This window comes from Lissotriton helveticus, chromosome 3_1, assembly GCF_964261635.1.
Source record: "Lissotriton helveticus chromosome 3_1, aLisHel1.1, whole genome shotgun sequence".
In the NCBI taxonomy this organism is placed as follows: Eukaryota; Metazoa; Chordata; class Amphibia; order Caudata; family Salamandridae; genus Lissotriton; species Lissotriton helveticus.
Genome location: NC_136061.1, coordinates 1,799,218,784 through 1,799,235,855, shown reverse-complemented (window position 1 = coordinate 1,799,235,855; position 17,072 = coordinate 1,799,218,784). Strand labels below are relative to the sequence as shown.

General features: G+C 44.2%; 1 protein-coding gene across 1 annotated transcript in view; it reads right to left on the bottom strand.

Annotated features, from left to right (window-relative positions):
• The window catches only part of LOC144824319 (uromodulin-like), a 236,733-nt gene that overhangs the window by 101,633 nt on the left and 118,028 nt on the right, over window positions 1-17,072 (bottom strand). The window contains exon 5 of the mRNA XM_078683437.1: window positions 8,805-9,028. Coding sequence (XP_078539563.1) covers window positions 8,805-9,028 — 224 coding nt within the window. The remainder of the gene's footprint in view (window positions 1-8,804; window positions 9,029-17,072) is intronic.

Sequence of the window (17,072 nt, the reverse complement as noted above, 5' to 3'; positions counted from 1 at the left end):
GTAACATGTTGCAAGAAGTCGGACACTGCACTCCAAACCTATTCCACCCGATTTTTCGTACGAATGTGAAGAGCCTATATAGGCGCAGTTACTTTAAAAAGGTTTGGGACTTGCATTTTTTGTATCCAGGGAGGTCTTGGCAGTAACGTGTGAAAAAACGCACCCCCAACTGTTTTTTTTTGGGGGGGGGGCAAATGATTGGACAGGAGTTTTACATAGCAAGTAGATTAGCTTCTATAATCTCACATTCGTTTATGACAATTTGCAAAACATGGAAGTGTTAGGATTATTTTTAGGAGGTGTGAATTTATCACACGGCAGTAGTTAATTGCCTTGCAGCAAATTAAAATATTGTAAACCGCTTTGCAGTGTACACAACATAGAATCGTATCCTACCTTTGGCGTGTTTAATATGTCGTTCCCCACAAATAGGCCCCAGGAGTCCCTGTTCCCACATTCAGAGCTCGTTTAACAAGAGGCTTGCATAACTTCCCGAGTGGTGGCGAGGTTTATATTGTTAGCAGAACTCTTTAAAGTGGGTTGACTGACTATTTCCTCCCTGGCATATGTTGTGTTTCCTAGAACTGGCAATAAAGCGGCTTATACTATGAAGCCCTGTGGAGTCAGAGACTCGTGGACTAGTTCGCGCCACCAACCCGTTTAATAATTTATTTATCGCGCAGATAGCGCCGGGAAGGGGCGTGGGGGCTGTGCCCCGGTTTTTATAGCTGATGCACTGAGCGGTTTATAACCGCTCCAGAGTTCATATCACCTTTGATGTGGCGTCTCAGATAGCAACACAAGGCACCACGGAGTCCCACATTGCTACCATGACAGTGGCTTAATTAGGGATGTATTATATAAACAAGCTTGTGGGTTTATGTATGTACCAAACGTGCATCTGCAAGAGGTTTTACGAGAGGAGAGTCCAATAAACCGGTTCTGAAAGGCTAAATTGCAAGTTCGATATTTTCCAAGGTTGTGATTTTTTAATTCGCTCGTGAAGTCCCGTTTATCCACACGTCCTCGCCTAGAAAATGTAAATACGAGTTTCTCACCTTTTAAAGGTCATTGGTCGGTTTGTTCACGTAAGAGATTCATAAAGCACCCCGTGTTATATGGGCACTTCGACCCGCTGTTCCACCTGAAAATAATTTGCTCCGGTGTCCAAATCCAGGCCTGCTATAATTTTCCAGCATCGTGCGTTTTTTCAAGAAGAGAGTCTGCCTTCGGCATGCACAAATGTAACTTTCCAACCGCTTTTAGAAAGGAATTTGCTAGTTCCATAAGACTATTATTACCTATGTTTTATTTTTTTTTTAGGATTCCAAGCACGTAAAGGTAGTTGCAAGAAAAAATATTCAGCGGTTTTAGCCGCTGCCACGTCTCTGAATCCCGAAAAGACGATAAACTGGTCATGGGTAATAATGTTAACTTGCGTTAATTACAGTGCCTCAAATCCCTTAGAGCTTTATAAAAAAAATACAGGGTATCATACAAAGTAACCCGTTTAAAGGAATGGATATACTTGAAAGGGTTGCGCAGGTCTCAAAAAGATGTATACTTTGTTTTCCAAATACATGTTTAAGGTGGAAGCCGATTTCCTTAACAGACAAAAGCGATTTATCATGCTGCCGCTACTTTTCCTCGCTTGTCAGCGGCGAAAAGCGCCTCCTAACACTGAAGTTCCAAGCACTGCAGCAGCAGTGACTCGTGCACCCTCACATCTGTCTGCTTCCATCACCTCGGCGAGCTGGCGCTGTCACCCCTGTAGTAAGTGGGTAATCGATTGAAACCCATAAGTGCCAGGGCTCTCACCAGGAGTCAGCTTACACCAGCCCATTTCAATTGTTAGTGCTGCCTAAAACAGAATCAACGATTAATCATAAAAGTGGGTAGAGGATGTAGCGTAAAGGCCAGAGCTGCTCAGCTGGGGAACCAGGTTCGAGTCTTGGCTTCGACTCAATATCCTGTGATTCTGGGCAAATCACTTTATCTTCCCGCGCCTCCCACAAATGAATGTGTCCTCAACTGATGCTCATGAAAAGCGCAGGAGTTGATTACGTGCCCGGCTCAAATTAAGGGCTGCCTGTAGCTATAGTTGCAGTGGTAATGTAACGCCATGGCTATAGCCTCCCTCCCTCAGGGCTGGGCCCACGCCGTTTCCATGGTGCGGGTCTCACCTTAAATGAGCTTCCGGGACTCCCCTGGGACTAACAGTCTCACGTTCTCGTCGCTAAAGTCTCTCTCTCAGGGCTGGGAGGGTCCCTCGCTCGGGGCTGCGTTCACCCTCTCCAGATGGGGGTCTTCCTCTCCCTAGGTAGCCAGACCTGTTCTAGTTCTCACTTCTCCCCCCCCCCATTGCTAAGGTCGAGGCCTTGCTTGACTGGGGTCTCGCACTCTCTCGGGGACGAGGGTGACACTTGTTCGGGCTGCGTCTACGCTGCAGATAGGGGGGTGGGGGGTCTCACAATCCCTAGGTGGTCACTTCTGTTCTAGTGCTCGCTTCTCACCCTCCCAGTACTAAGGTCGCGGCCTTGCTTGGCAAGGGTCTCACACTCTCTCAGGGACGTGGGTGACACTTGTTTGGGGGCTGAGTCCACACTTTCCCTGAGATGTGGTCTCACGCTCCCTGAGCTGTTGGACGCTTTTCAGGAGCAGGGTCGGGGTTTTCACTCTCCGAAGCCTTTTACCACAACAGGTGTGAACTGTCCATTCCCACTGCATTCTGGTAATTGTAGTGCCGCGTGTATAACGTACACAGACATAGAGGAAATACCTGGGCAGGGCGAGTCATTTACACCTGCTCTGATTTAACAAACAATTGTTTCCAGCTCTTGGCATTGTAAATGACAATGCCATTTATTTATGTTTTCAAAACCAACAAATAAATAAAAAATGTGTCATTTACAATGCCAATAGCTCTAACTTTTACAAAGGCGAAACCGTTGCATTGTAAATGCTTGTTCTTTTTCATTTCAAACTACATGCGATATGATTTTTGATGATGTTATTGTTCTCACACCAACTTTTTCTTTTTATGTCCGTATTTCATATGCATCACTCATTGTTTCCGTAATTCTCCCCTCCGGTGGGGCTGCTCCATTTCTATTTTGATTAGCATCATTCCCAGATCCCCGGGATTACTTTATGTTGTTCCTTGTTTTCAATGAGATTCAGTTTATGAGATTATATTTCAAAACTTGTGCCGCCTTCCAATAGGCTGTATCTTTTTATTGTTTTTCCTTCTCATTTTCAACAAAACTTCATTGTCCATGGACAGTTTGTCTATTTTCTTATTTTCATCCATTATCTCTCCTTGTCAGATGTCTTCGTTGTGTCTTCTTTGGTGTGTCCTGATTAGTTGTTGAAAAAACGGATCCCTGTATTTATAAATGGATATATAACTCTTCCGATTGGTTAAGGCAGTGTGGGTGTAGGGTCCTTAGATTTAAAATGTAGGGTGATTCTGTTTGACGTAGTTTCTTTTCCCGGTCTCCGCCACGATCTCGTTTTCGGATTGTCTCAATTCCATAGAATTTCAGTTTTTGCCAATCTCCTTGGTGATGTTGTTCCATGTGCTTTGATATAGCATTGGTTCGATCTTTGTGAATGGTGGAGCGCACATGTTCTATGATTCTTTTTTTGAGCTCGCAAGTTGTACTTCCCACATATCTTTGTGGGCAGGGGCATTCTACTATATACACTGTATAAGGTGTTCTACAGGTGATTAATTGGCGTATTTCCCACTTCTTTTTGTTCACCAATGTTATTTCCTTGGTTGGTTTTGCGATTTGACACATTTTACATGAGTGACACTTGACAAATCCTCTCGTCTTCAACCATGTGTCTGCTTTCTTTTTGCCTTGAAAATGGCTGTGTATCAAATGGTCTTTAAGATTTTTTGCTCGTCTGTATGTCATTGTCGGATGATTGCCCATTTTACCTTTCACAGTGTTCTCAAGTTGGAGAATTTTCCAGTTTTTCCTTAGAATCTTCTCAATCTGTTTGCTTTCCTGAGAGAAATCCGTGATCATTCTGATTTGTCCTGTCTGGTTTGTCTCTTTATTTTACTTTCCTCTTTAAACATTCCTCTCTTGTTTTCTGATTTGCTCTTTCCCAGCATTTCTTCACTACCTTTGGTTTGTATTTTCTTTTTACAAATCTTTCCACCGTCTGTTTGCTTTGTGTTTCCCATTCTTTATGTTCGCTGCAGATTCGCCGAATCCTTAGGAATTCTCCATGTGGAATACTGGACAGCAATGAGTTTTGATGGAAACTAGTTGCTTCAAGGGTGGCATTTGTTGATGTTGACTTTCTATGTAATGTTGTATGGACTTGATTGTACTTTACATATATCTCTGTGTCCAGGAATATAACTCTTTCCTTACTGATTTTGTATGTAAATTTCAGATCATTAGTGTTGTTGTTAAGTACTTCAAAATATTCCTGGAACTCTCTTGCTGTGCCATCCCAAATTATTAGCAAATCATCGATAAATCTCTTCCAGCTGATGATTTTGTTCACAGCTAGATCATTTATCGCACTCCATGCTTTCTCCTGCTCCCACCATCCTATCGTTAAGCACGCATAACTGGGACTGAAAGAAAATTCCATCGCAGTCCCACTGCATTGACGGAATACTTCATCTCCAAAGGTGAGCACGTTTTCCTCCAGACAGGTAGATATCATTTTCAACAACATGTCGTTGTGATCACTGTATTGCATCCTTCTCTCCTGTAAGAAGTAATTACATGCTTGTTTTCCTGTTTCATTACTGATGTTTGTATAGAGCCCGATGACATCCATCGTGATCAGATGGTGCGACTCTTGCCATGGTGTGTTTTGTAAGGTTCTTAAAAGGTCACTTGTGTCTTGGATGTAGGAACTGAGGTTGGCCACATAGGGTCTTAAAAAATGATCAATGTATTCTGCCAATGGCTCTAGTAGAGATCCTTTTGCGGATAGAATTGGCCTCCCTGGTGTTTTTTTCTGATCTTTATGTACTTTTGGTAAGAAGTACATGGTTGCCATTATTGGGTGAGTGACTGTTAAGAATTTACGTTCTGCTTCATCTATCAGCCCCAATGATGACCATCCTGATAGATTTACATCAATCCTTTCTTTGATCTCCGGTGTAGGATTCTTTTTGAGTTTTTCGTAATACTGGGTGTCTCTCAGTTGGCGGTGAGCCTCTACTACATATGCAGTTCGATTCCAGATCACGATGTTGCCGCCCTTGTCGGACATTTTTATCTCAATTTGGTCATCCATTGAGAGGCTTTTCAATGCTTCACGCTCTTCCTTCGTGAGATTATCATCATACTTATTCCATTTGAGTTTATACAGATCTTGGATCACTGCTTCTTGGAATCGGTCGGTTTTGTTTCCCGGTCCCAACTGTGGATAGATTTTGTTTTTTTTTCACTTAAACCTGCTCCGGATTGAGTCACAACCTCCTCCAGTGTAAGTTAATTGGTGGATGTTATATCCATGTTCATCAGAGTCAGAAATCCTTCTGAGTCTTTTACCTGTAGACCTTCATTGGTTGTCTCCACTTGTCCTTTAGATCTTTCTTTCAACATACGTTCTTTGAAAGCCTTTGCAAGTTTAATCTTTCTGATATAAAGATATAGGTCAATCCTGACCTGTGCCAAATTAATGCGACTTTTAGGACAGAAATGTATTCCTCTTTTCAATAATGATATTTCTGTGGCACTAATTTCTCTTTTGGATAAGTTCACCACTTGTAATTCATCAGATGTTATTTCTTTTCCTGGCGCATGCTCCTCGTTTCAGTTCCTGTTTTCTCCTCACCACCACTTGCTCCTTTTTCCTCTTCTCTTATGTTTTTTTCTGGCCATTGCCTCCCTTTTCCTCTTCCTCTCCGTGGTTGAAAATGTGGGACTGGGCGATTTTGTTCCCAATGTCGTTGTTGTAGCATGAGGCGCATGTCCCCTAAAAAAGACATCTTTGTCATGTCACTTGATGCCATTACGTCTCATTCCATTTGTTCTGTCGACACTAATGATGAGGCACTGCTTGACATACTTGACATGCTATTCCATGTCATTTGTTCCTTTAATCCATCAAATTTCCTTGCGAACGTGAAAATGCGGCCTTCCGCGTAATCGTTGCAGTCTCTGATGAATTTGGTATGTTTTCTATCCATCAAAATTTCTTCATGTTTATCTATCTGGCTTTCAAGTTCTTCCTTGAATTTTGTCATTTCTGTTGTTAACTTGAGTTGGGACAATTCCTTTTCTATTTCCTTTAGTTGTAACTTTATTTTCTCCAGGGATATGTCAATATGTTTGACCAAAATTTCAATCAAACCTAGAGAAGATCGTAATACAAACTCTCTCCATTCTTGCAGTAAATCATTTGTTACATCTTGATTGTTCGGCATCAACATTATTCTGAGTCCCCTCGGGACGCGTTGCACTTCCAAGTATTTTTTCAATGTAATAAGTTCCCAGGACTTATTGATTTGTTTCCGACTTAGTTTTTCCCATGTTCTTAATTTACCTTTCATGTCCGTCTTACCAGTTGTTACATTTGCGCTAGACCCTTTCTCCACATTGCCTTTGCCAAACATATCTGTGAGTAACACATTCCTTTTGGCTTCTCTCAATCAATCAATCACTGACACTTGTAGAGCGCGCTACATACCCGTAGGGTCTCAAGGCGCTGGGGGGGGGGGGGGGGGGGGGGGGTGCCGCTACTGCTCGAACAGCTCGAACCTCTTTGTTCCATATTAGCGCTATCTTATTTTGCCCCTTTTATACAAGCTGATCGTTTTACTCACTTTTTAGATGTGTTTGACACTTCGGCTGGTATTCCAGGGTGACTCCCCTATTAGATACAATCACCGCCTGTTCCTGAATTGAAACAATAGAATGCCCCTGCCCACAAAGGTATGTGGGAAGTACAACTTGCGAGCTCAAAAAAAGAATCATGGAACATGTGCGAGCCACCATTCACAAAGATCGAACCAATGCTATATCAAAGCACATGGATCAACATCACGAAGGAGATTGGCAAAAACTGAAATTCTATGGAATTGAGACAATCCCAAAACGAGATTGTGGTGGAGACCGGGAAAAGAAACGACGTCAAACAGAATTACGCTACATTCTAAATCTAGTGACCCTACACCCACACGGCCTTAACCAATCGGAAGAGTTATAGATCCATTTATAAATACAGGGATCTGTATTTTCAACAACTAATCAGGACACACCAAAGAAGACACAACGAAGACATCTGACAAGGAGAGATAATGGATGAAAATAAGAAAATAGACAAACTGTCCATGGACAATAAAGTTTTGTTGAAAATGAGAAGGAAAAACAATTAAAAGATAGAGCCTATTGGAAGGCGGCACAAGTTTTGAAATATAATCTCATAAACTGAATCTCATTGAAAACAAGGAACAACATAAAGTAATCCCGGGGATCTGGGAATGAAGGATACTAATCAAAATAGAAATGGAGCAGCCCCACCGGAGGGGAGAATTACGGGAAAAAATGAGCGATGCATATGAAATACGGACATAAAAAAAAAAAGTTGGTGTGAGAACAATAACATCATCAAAAATCATATCGCATGTAGTTTGAAACAAAAAAGAAAAATTACACTGAACTAAAAGAACCACAATTCCATGAGGCGGATCACATAACAGGAAGTGGTCATGAATTTTTTCGAACTTTTTAAATTGTGAGCCAATGGGGGGGCCCATTGATCGTGAGCAAGGTGTGGTGGAAGACCGAAACGCGTTGATCAGAGCGCTATCAGCCCCTAAATTAAAGAAAAATAAAGAGAATAGTGTTTAAACTCACTTTGGGAGTGCGGCCCATTTTTTCCTTTGCAAGAGGGAAAGATGTGGAATGTTAAGCGTAGTGGTTCTGCCGCAGGAGAACGCACCAACAAGGAGCGCTGCGAGACCCGGTAAAGCTGAACCGAGTTCGAAAGAATATATATATATATATATGTATATATTTATATATATATATATGATAGATAGATATATAGATAGATAGATAGATAGATAGATAGATAGATAGATAGATAGATAGATAGATAGATAGATAGATAGATAGATAGATAGATAGATAGATAGATAGATAGATAGATAGATAGATAGATAGATTGACAGACACCCTGTTATAAAAAGAGGTGGGTGAACCCTATTTCCATCCCTGTGAATAGATGGTGCCAAGTTCACTTGCATGAGTTCACATCTCTCTTGATTACTGAACTGGAAAAACTGCCCGCACTCATTCTCTTGCCACTCTTGGTGAAGAATAACCAGCAGCAATATTGCTTCTCGCCCCCAACTTTGAGTGTTCTTGCACCCCGGCTACTATCACTTGTCTCTTCGCCTTCCGCTGGGTGGTGGCACCTCCTGAACCTTGCCCAGAAAATTTTCGGACATTATAAGATTACCTTACATCTGGTTCTGTTTCCCAGGAGAATGATTTTTGTTCTGCCACTGAAGTGTAGTTTCACCATTCAATGCGTGATCATTGCTTTCCGATACCAAAGCCTTACTATAAGTCAGAGAAACTGATTTTTATGGTCGGCGTCTAGCAGCTGTTAGATTTCACATGGGTCTGTCTGTTGCTGTAATATTTACTATTTGAAGATCTGAGTGCCTTCAATGCCTGAACCACTTTCTGAGTTAGCATCCTTCTCTGAGCGCTCCCGATCTAAACAATATCAAACAAATATCTTGTTGTTCCCAGAACAACCGCTTTTACTGACGGGGAAAATTGAAATGCAGACCGAGAGTTCTTTCTTACCTTCATCTCAGTTCCGCAGTATCCTGCCTGTTGTATGGCCTGAGCTTTGAGCCAGCGTTCACCTCCCACTAGCACCGGATAAGAAGGGTCTGTGCAGTTCTCGTCCGAGGAATTATAATGCATTTCTGGGATGCTGTACCTGAACCTCTCTAGCAGGCACTTCTTGAGAGACACGGTCATTTGTGAACTGTCACACTGAATAGTGGGAACGATCTCACTGCGATCTGAAACGAAACAGGATCAGGTGATTACTAATCGAATGCAGGTATTTAGCACTGCGGCTAATCAGGACTAGGGATAGAAACACAATAAAAAAACTCACATTGGTTTTCCTGGTTTCTCATGTCAGCATGTTTGTAGTGAGTGCAGCATTTAATTGAGAGTCTGGCATCCTTGCATGCTGTTCATTACAAGCTCTGCCCCTATATATGGGACAATACAATCAGCGGTGTGGGACAAGAGCTCCACTACTTTTATTTTTGCTGTTGCACGATCTCTTTTCATTGCACAGCTGGCGTCTGTTGTGACCACAGAACTACACGAAAAAATAGAAGAGACTCAGACTACGCCCAGACCCTCCATCTCTTACACATCATCCTCTGACCGGGGTCCATACAGCGAGGAGGACGCTTCTTTTCTTGGCAGGGATTGGGGGAACAATAGAGGGCTGGGATGGGTAAATCAGGTGTGGCATCAACACCTTAATACAGAGGAGAATTTAGAGAATAATTAAAAAAATGGCAGTGGAGTATTGAGAGGGGGAGTGAAAGGTGGAGGAAGTAAACAAAAAAAGCTGAAAATGTTAGCAGAAGTAAAGGAGGGAGAGAAAACAGAAATGACAAAGGAAAGGAGGGAACTTAAATCTGCAGCTGTGAAACACTGCTCCGCACCCTTCGAAATCAAAGGTGGCATGTGGCCCTGAAAGGGTGAGGAATGAGATGCTCAGTGCCAAACTCCATCTGCCCACAGATTCTGTAAGACCTACTGCAGTTAGACCGCGTCCTCCATGAGCACTTCCCTGAGAAGCGACCTGCAGCTTTATCCGCACCAGTCATGAGGCAAGAGGTGGCTTGTGCCGCCAGCCTCTCTCCCTTTAAGTTTCAAAAACGAGGTGTACTGGAAAGTCTACAACATTTCTCTCAGGTCGGTACAACTATCGGAGTGAGAAAAGAGAGGCTTCGTTCTATCCCAGTGTTTCAGTGGCAAAATACTGTTACTTTTCACTCATTAATGAATAAACTAAAGCAACGGCAATAACTTAAGCATTATGTATTGTATTTTAACCAATTAATCACTTGTTTTGCTTACATCACAACTATACATGCACAACTACATGCCTTGAAATACATCGTTGCAAAACGCATAATTACGACAATCAAATCTAGGCAGACCATTATTGTATACATATTGGAAATTATTTTACATTTCAGACACTATTTAACAATGAGCCCTTACTATTTATAAGCTCCTGGCGTCTGCAGTTTTTTTTAAATAGTGTAATTATCGTTAGGATTTCTATAGTTCACTGCTACGTGCTTGCATTTGAAGTACTGCTGCTTATACCTACAAAAGCATGAAGGCGCATGAATTCTTAATTTACAGCACATTGAGCATTGGCGTTTGGTCAGTGGCTCTGGTCGAGACAGTGATTGCTCTATAAAATGATATGGTTCTTTTATACTCGTTACTTTTAGGCATATCATAAAGTCGCATTTGGCACTTGCCATGGGACAGATTCTCCCATCATTGATAGATCAATGCAACATGGGCTTATAAACAAGTGGAGAGGATTGATGTTGCTACCAACAAGACTTGTAAGTTTCTTTTAGCATTATTCTGCACCCTGCCTTCCTCCTACACATTCATTATATTGAAGCCCTCAACAATGCTTGTCACTAAACGTCCTATTTCTTTTCAAATCATCTCCAGTTAATCTCAACTAATTCTTTCTACTGTTTGCTGCATCTTCTTTATTTAGCTTTATGCAAACCAAGGAATGCACTGTCAAAGAAAGGGATAAATCGAGGACCTCCTTTAAGCCAAGTTTCACAAAGGTAACTTGAACGTTTGAGGAAGTTTATTACGTTTTGGTATTCACAAATTCAGAGTGTAAGTTATTACTAAAGACAAGACAATAGTAAGTTCAGCACTACACCGGCACAACCAATGGTACTGCAATGCTCTCACATGGAAAATAATGAAGGTAGGAACTTAAAATAAAACCCAAAAGGAAAAACTATTACATTAATTTATTTCAAATAGTCAAAAATATAAAAAAATATAAACGAATATTACAAATATTCAAAATAGTATATATTTATTAGTTAATTATAAACTAATTTAATAACCTATTTTAAATAAGAAAAATAACAATGTATTTTATTAAAAATGATTTCATTATTTTAAATTAATTCTATACATTACTTTTAATAAGTAATAGTGCACATTTTTTGTCTTTCATTAGGTGGGAACTCATTTTTAATTAGAACTTCAGAAAAATAAATGTAATTTAATTTATTTCCATTCTTTAGAGTTTCAAAAGTGTGCTATAGCGGTTTTTTAGGTCTCGGACCGACGGCTGGCTTGCCAGCCGGAAGTCGGAGAATTAATGTCTTTCAGTGGGTGCTTTCAACCCACCTCTCTCCTCGTCTCAACTCCATTGGGTGGCTTCCTAAACGGAGGCCAGCCATTGGAGGAGAGAGGCGTCCCTCGAAAGAAACTCCGTCTCTTTCGGATTCGGGGCGTGTTGGTGCTGTTCTTTCCACTTTTAAAACCCGCCCCTTTTGGGGACGGCCAAACACGCCCCCGAATCCGAAAATTTTCGGAGTCCCGGCGCCATTTTTTTTTTTTACCGATGTCGGCCTCTTAGAGCTGTGCGTCTATCAGCTGCAATTTCCATCGCTTTTGAAATCTATGGACCGTACGCCTCCCAAAGCTGTGTGTACCTCTAAGGCATGTGTGCCTAGAAGCGTGTGTTCTGGTGGACGCGAGGTTCCCAGTGGCAGCACCTTCCAACGTGCGGTTACCTACCTCCCAGAGAAGTATGAAAAGAGCTGGTTTCATCCTCTGAGAGTTGGGTTTCTGCCAGACTCCGACAGCTCTGTGTTTTCCGCGTCTGTGTATCTCCAAGGGCAGTGTGCCTAGAGCAGGGTTAGCAGAGCTGTGTGTCTTAGGGCTCTGTATAGAATGTCTGTCTCCAACGATCGGGTGCCACACACGCTGTTCACTTTCAAAGTGTGTGCCTAGAGCTGTGTGCCTTGCAGTGCTGCGAACTACTGCGAGCTGCCCTGCCCGCTCCTCCAATCCCTGGCAGCCGGTGCAGAGCTGCGGCCTCCCCGCAGCAGGCTGTAATAGAGAACGGATGTAATAACATGCCAGCGGTGATAAATCAGGCGGCCCCTCCCCCGGAGGAAGGTCTTCAGAGCCCTGCACGGCCCCTCACTCAGAGCACAGCTACCCTGCTAGAGATCACACCGTGCACCTACGACCACCATGGACGCGCGAGCCCTGGCTCTGCTGAGCCTGCTGCTGGCCGCCGTCTGCCTCTCAGAAGGTGACTCCCAGCGCGGCGCAGATGCCAGGCTGCTCTTGGGCACATCCAGTTAACTACCACAGGAAAGGGAATTTAGGTGTGCACTCACAATGGCCTGTGCACTTTGTCACTTCACGTCCAGCTCGAGAGGGGGGCGGTGTAATGGCTCTCTGAAGATGCAAACCTCCCCGTGCCCCCAGCCCAGTGTACTGACGGTGAGTTATTCCATGCCAGCCTCTGGCACTGCACGAGGCTTCAAATGGCTGCCACACACAGGAAGGGGCACCACTGACTGCTTCCTGCCCAGCGCCGCTCCTTGGGAGGGGGCAGCGCACCACAGATCGCGCGATAAGTGAGAACCCCACAGCCAAGGAAGCTCGTGCTTAAAAGACACCGACGTCGCAGACTGGCTGAGGTCTGTCAAATTGACGTTTCTCTCAAATTGCCCTTTCCACTGAAGACAACACAATACCATTTCCCCGACTCGGCTGCCTCCCCACAACTGGCCCGCGTGCAAAGGGGAAGCAGAAACCGGCCCCGTAAAATCTCCCAATGCGGGCCCCTAAAGAGTAGGAGATACAGTTTGGCATGGGACATAGTATAGCCTGAAAAATTTGCCCTTCCCTCAAGCAACACTGAGCATTAAACACGGAGCTTCTCTTATCCTTCTTGTGAAAGGACCCCAGCCTGGGAGTTCCCAGCACACAAAGCTCACGCGGGCAAACAGCAGATGCCCTATTTGCGATTACACCGCAGCGCTGCGACACCTTTGCAATGCTATTGCCGGATTGCAAAATGCACCTTTTTATTCCCCAGAGTACCGCCCCCACCTCAAACACACCAAATCCACACAGATGTTAAAAGAGTACAAAAAAAAGCAGAGCAGAGTTGCGAACTGTTTGCAGAACAGCGTGCTTGAAAATGTCTGGTTTCAGCCAGATTGTTCCCTGACGGATGTAGCGCCCCACGTCTTAAACAGAGACTCAGGGTACTTCATGCCTTGTGCCCCATCTCCAGGAAGGTCCCCCCTAGACCACAGAACACTTGAATTTATAGCTCATTGCGATTGCTTGTAACCGGTATGAATATCACACCTGCATCAGTCCCGTGTCTCACCACATTCTACCCTCCCCTCGCCGTTATGCTCCATACAACTGCAGGGGGCGCTCAGTCACACAGTAAACGAGTTTCAAATGAACTGCACTGCCCCATGTCCTCCTAGCCACAAAGCCACACTGCCCTCACCCCTGCTATGTCAAGCGGAAGCGCGCAGGCCCTCTGCAAGACAAGACAGCCACGGAACACAAACACCAGCTTTCATACCGCCACTCACACTTTATTTGTCAAGTAATTTCAGGGATAAATTCCTTTCCAGGGTGGGGTCAGAATACCCCAAAATTAGTGGAGATACGGGTGAAGGGTATTTAATTAAAAAAAGGGCAATTGTAATGTAAAAGGGCTTCTTGGCGCTGTGCAGTGCAGTCACTGAGGTTCTGTGTCTGGTGAGTGCACGACAACCACGGGGGGCTCTGAACTTCTGTCACTGCCCTTTTGCTTCTGTTGTCGCTGATGCATGGTTCGCCTGACATGGGGAGGCTTGTATGGTAGAGTACAATCCTATGACTGTGGGCAAGAGTTGATTTGGCTGTGGTACAGTGAGGTGCTGTCTCTGGTGCTGTGCAGGACAACCACTGGGGGCGGGGTGGATTATCTCGGATATAGTGCTCGACTGTCAATGATGATCTTTTATCGTGCAGTGCATGCCCGTGCTCGAGGCTTGCCTCTAGTGAAGATCACGACTGACACTGGGGGCGGGGGGATTATTTTTAGTGCAGTGTTCCGTGCACGCCTGTAAGCTGGGTGCTGCTTATATTGCAGTGCTCTCCTGTCACTGATGTGCTGGTGCTGTGAACTGGTAACGGAGGTTGTCTTTTATGCAGTGCACTCCTGTCACTAGGGTTTTCTTACTGCTTCTGGCGCTCTGCACGCACATCTCTGACATGCTGCTGTTGGTGCCTGCACAACGGGTATGTGTGTATGTGGGGGGGGCAGGGCTCACCTGACACGAGAAAGCTTGTGCGGAATATTTCACACTTGTGACTATGGGGTCGTTTCTAGTGCAGTGCACGTTATTCATTGGTGACAGTGTTACTGAATTCTACAGCAGGGGGCACTGGTGGTGCATACAGTATAAAAAATATCAAAGGGGGGAGTGAAGAGGTGGTGCTTAATGGCACCAAGGTGGGCGCATCCTCCTCTCCTGAAAGTACAGATCATTAACAAGGTCCACCTCACGTAGAGTTAGTGTATATCCTGGTGTTCATGGAATACACAATGTGTGTTAAAATACCCCTCACACACCAAAAGGGCCCTTGGTGTCATGCTTCATCATTGGGGTCTTTCCGCCCCGCTGCGGGACGGGGCAGTGCTGCGACAAGCGACTACGCTAGAGCACCTTATTATTGTGGGTGCTATGTGAGTGAATAGGAGTGAGTGTCAGTAGGGTCAGGAGTGATAGTAGATAAGTGATGTTAAAAAATACCTGGCCTATTGGTAGAAAAAACTATTTAATAGACACTGGCTGATATTGTTAAAAAAAATGTGATGCGGAGAGATAAAGCAAGTTAATGGGCTTACTCTCCTGTGCGGGTCAACATGTTTCGGGGCGCCATGCCCCTTCGTCAGGACCGGGGTCAGATCCCCCTGTCACTCACTAATGTCTTACCACAGAAAAATTAAGGTGTATGTACAAAGAAATAATGTTCTCTTTTTCAATGTGTATAAATATAAGTTATAAATATACGTATTCCTAGCTCTATCAGAAGTTCTGATGTAGTAAGCTTAGGAAGTTTGGAGTCGGTGCCCCATGAGCCAAGACTGGGCGAACGGTAATTTGAGGGTCCAATCAATCCCCAGCACGTCGGTGCTTCCTCCTTCGTCCGGAAGCCACGGCATGGACCAACCTCAGTAGGTGACCTCAAATTGACTCTTTATGTAGAAGATATGTGGCTGACACTAGCCTCTCCTCTCACTTCTATCCCTGTGGTGATTTATATTGACAATTGTTTCTCGAACTTTAGCAGTTGCCGGATCAACTGATCCAAACGTGAACCAGTTCAATGACATCAGTCACAATGATACATAGTCTGAATGGCCTACAGTTCAGATGGATGCTGACAATAATTAATTACCTGGGCATTCTGATTATGGCCAATCCTCATCATATGGTGACCAATCATATCCAAGTTTTCATTGACCAATTGCAGAAAGACTTTGCATAATGGCAGCATTTACAGATCGCTCTATGGGGTACAGTCCAAATGATAAAAAGGGTGGCTGCCTCGTATTTCACTACCTCTTTAGCATTTATTATTTTATTTATTCAATTTATAGAGCGCGCTATCACCTAGCAGGCATCCTGGCGCTGGAAACATAACTCAAGTGGGAGCGAGTGCAAGACACGGGAAGGCTACTACGTCTTGGAAAACAGCCAGGTTTTTACCCTTTTTCTGAAGGGCACAAGCTCCCTAAGTTGCCTGATTTCCAAAGGGAGACTATTCCACAATTTTGCAGCTGCCACCCAAAAATGATCTGCCCCCCGATCTGACCTTACGAAACCTTGGAACCATGACTAGTCTAGCCGAAGAAGAGCGCAGTGTTCTTGTCGGAGTGTACCAGTTGAATTTTTTGCGCATACCCACAGGTCCTAACCCGTGAAGGGCTTTAAAAACAAGACAGAGAGACTTACAATTAACCCTCTGTCTCAAGGGGAGCCAATGAAGCTGCAGATGCCGAGGAGCTTCTAGGTAAACCTAACACTAGTTTGGCTGCTGTCGACTGTATTCTTTGCAGTCTGTCCAACAGGAAATTAGGGGAGTCCAGTAGGAGAGCATTGCAGTAGTCGAGCCTACTGAGAATTGTGCATCTGGCCACTTGTGCATGCACCTGAGAGGGGAAGTAATGGGAAAATTTTTCGGAGAGATCTGATGATCGCAAAGCAGGAGGAAGTGGTCTTTTTAACCTGACTTTCCAGAGTAAGCTTGTCTTCAAATATAATGCCCAGGTTGCGTACCCTGGCAGACGGTTGAATTGAGGACACAGTACTCGAAGACCAAAAGTTGCTAGGAAGGTGAGGAAAAATCCGGTTAGCCGCACAGAAAATCACCTCAGTCTTTCCTACGTTGAATTGTAGCGAGTTGTCCTGCAGCCAGCGGGCCGTGTCCTGCAAACAGTTGTGAAAAGCTTCCACTGTAGTTGCCTCCTCTCCTTCAAATGACAAGATCAACTGAGTATCGTCTGCATAATTTACGATATCGATATTATATGCCTTGATAACAGCAATCAGAGGTTTTAGGTACACATTGAAAAGAATAGGGCTGATAGCTGAGCCCTGAGGCACCCCATGCAGCACCTTGGAAAAGGTAGATTGAAAGGGGGAGAGGGATACCGCCTGATGTCTGTCCTGAAGGAAGGCATGGAACCACCGCAAGGCGGAGCCTCTAACCCCACACTCACTCAGCCTTCTCAACAGAATCCCATGGTTGACCGTATCAAAGGCGGCAGACAGGTCAAGCAGAATCAATGCAGCTGCCTGTTCCCTGTCTGCCCGCCTCTGAAACTCGTCCATGACGGTCAACAGAGCTGTCTCGGTCCCATGAGCTGGCCGAAAGCCAAACTGAGCCTCTTCCAACAGATTGTGATGTTCAAGATAGGAAGAGAGAGTCATACTAACAGCC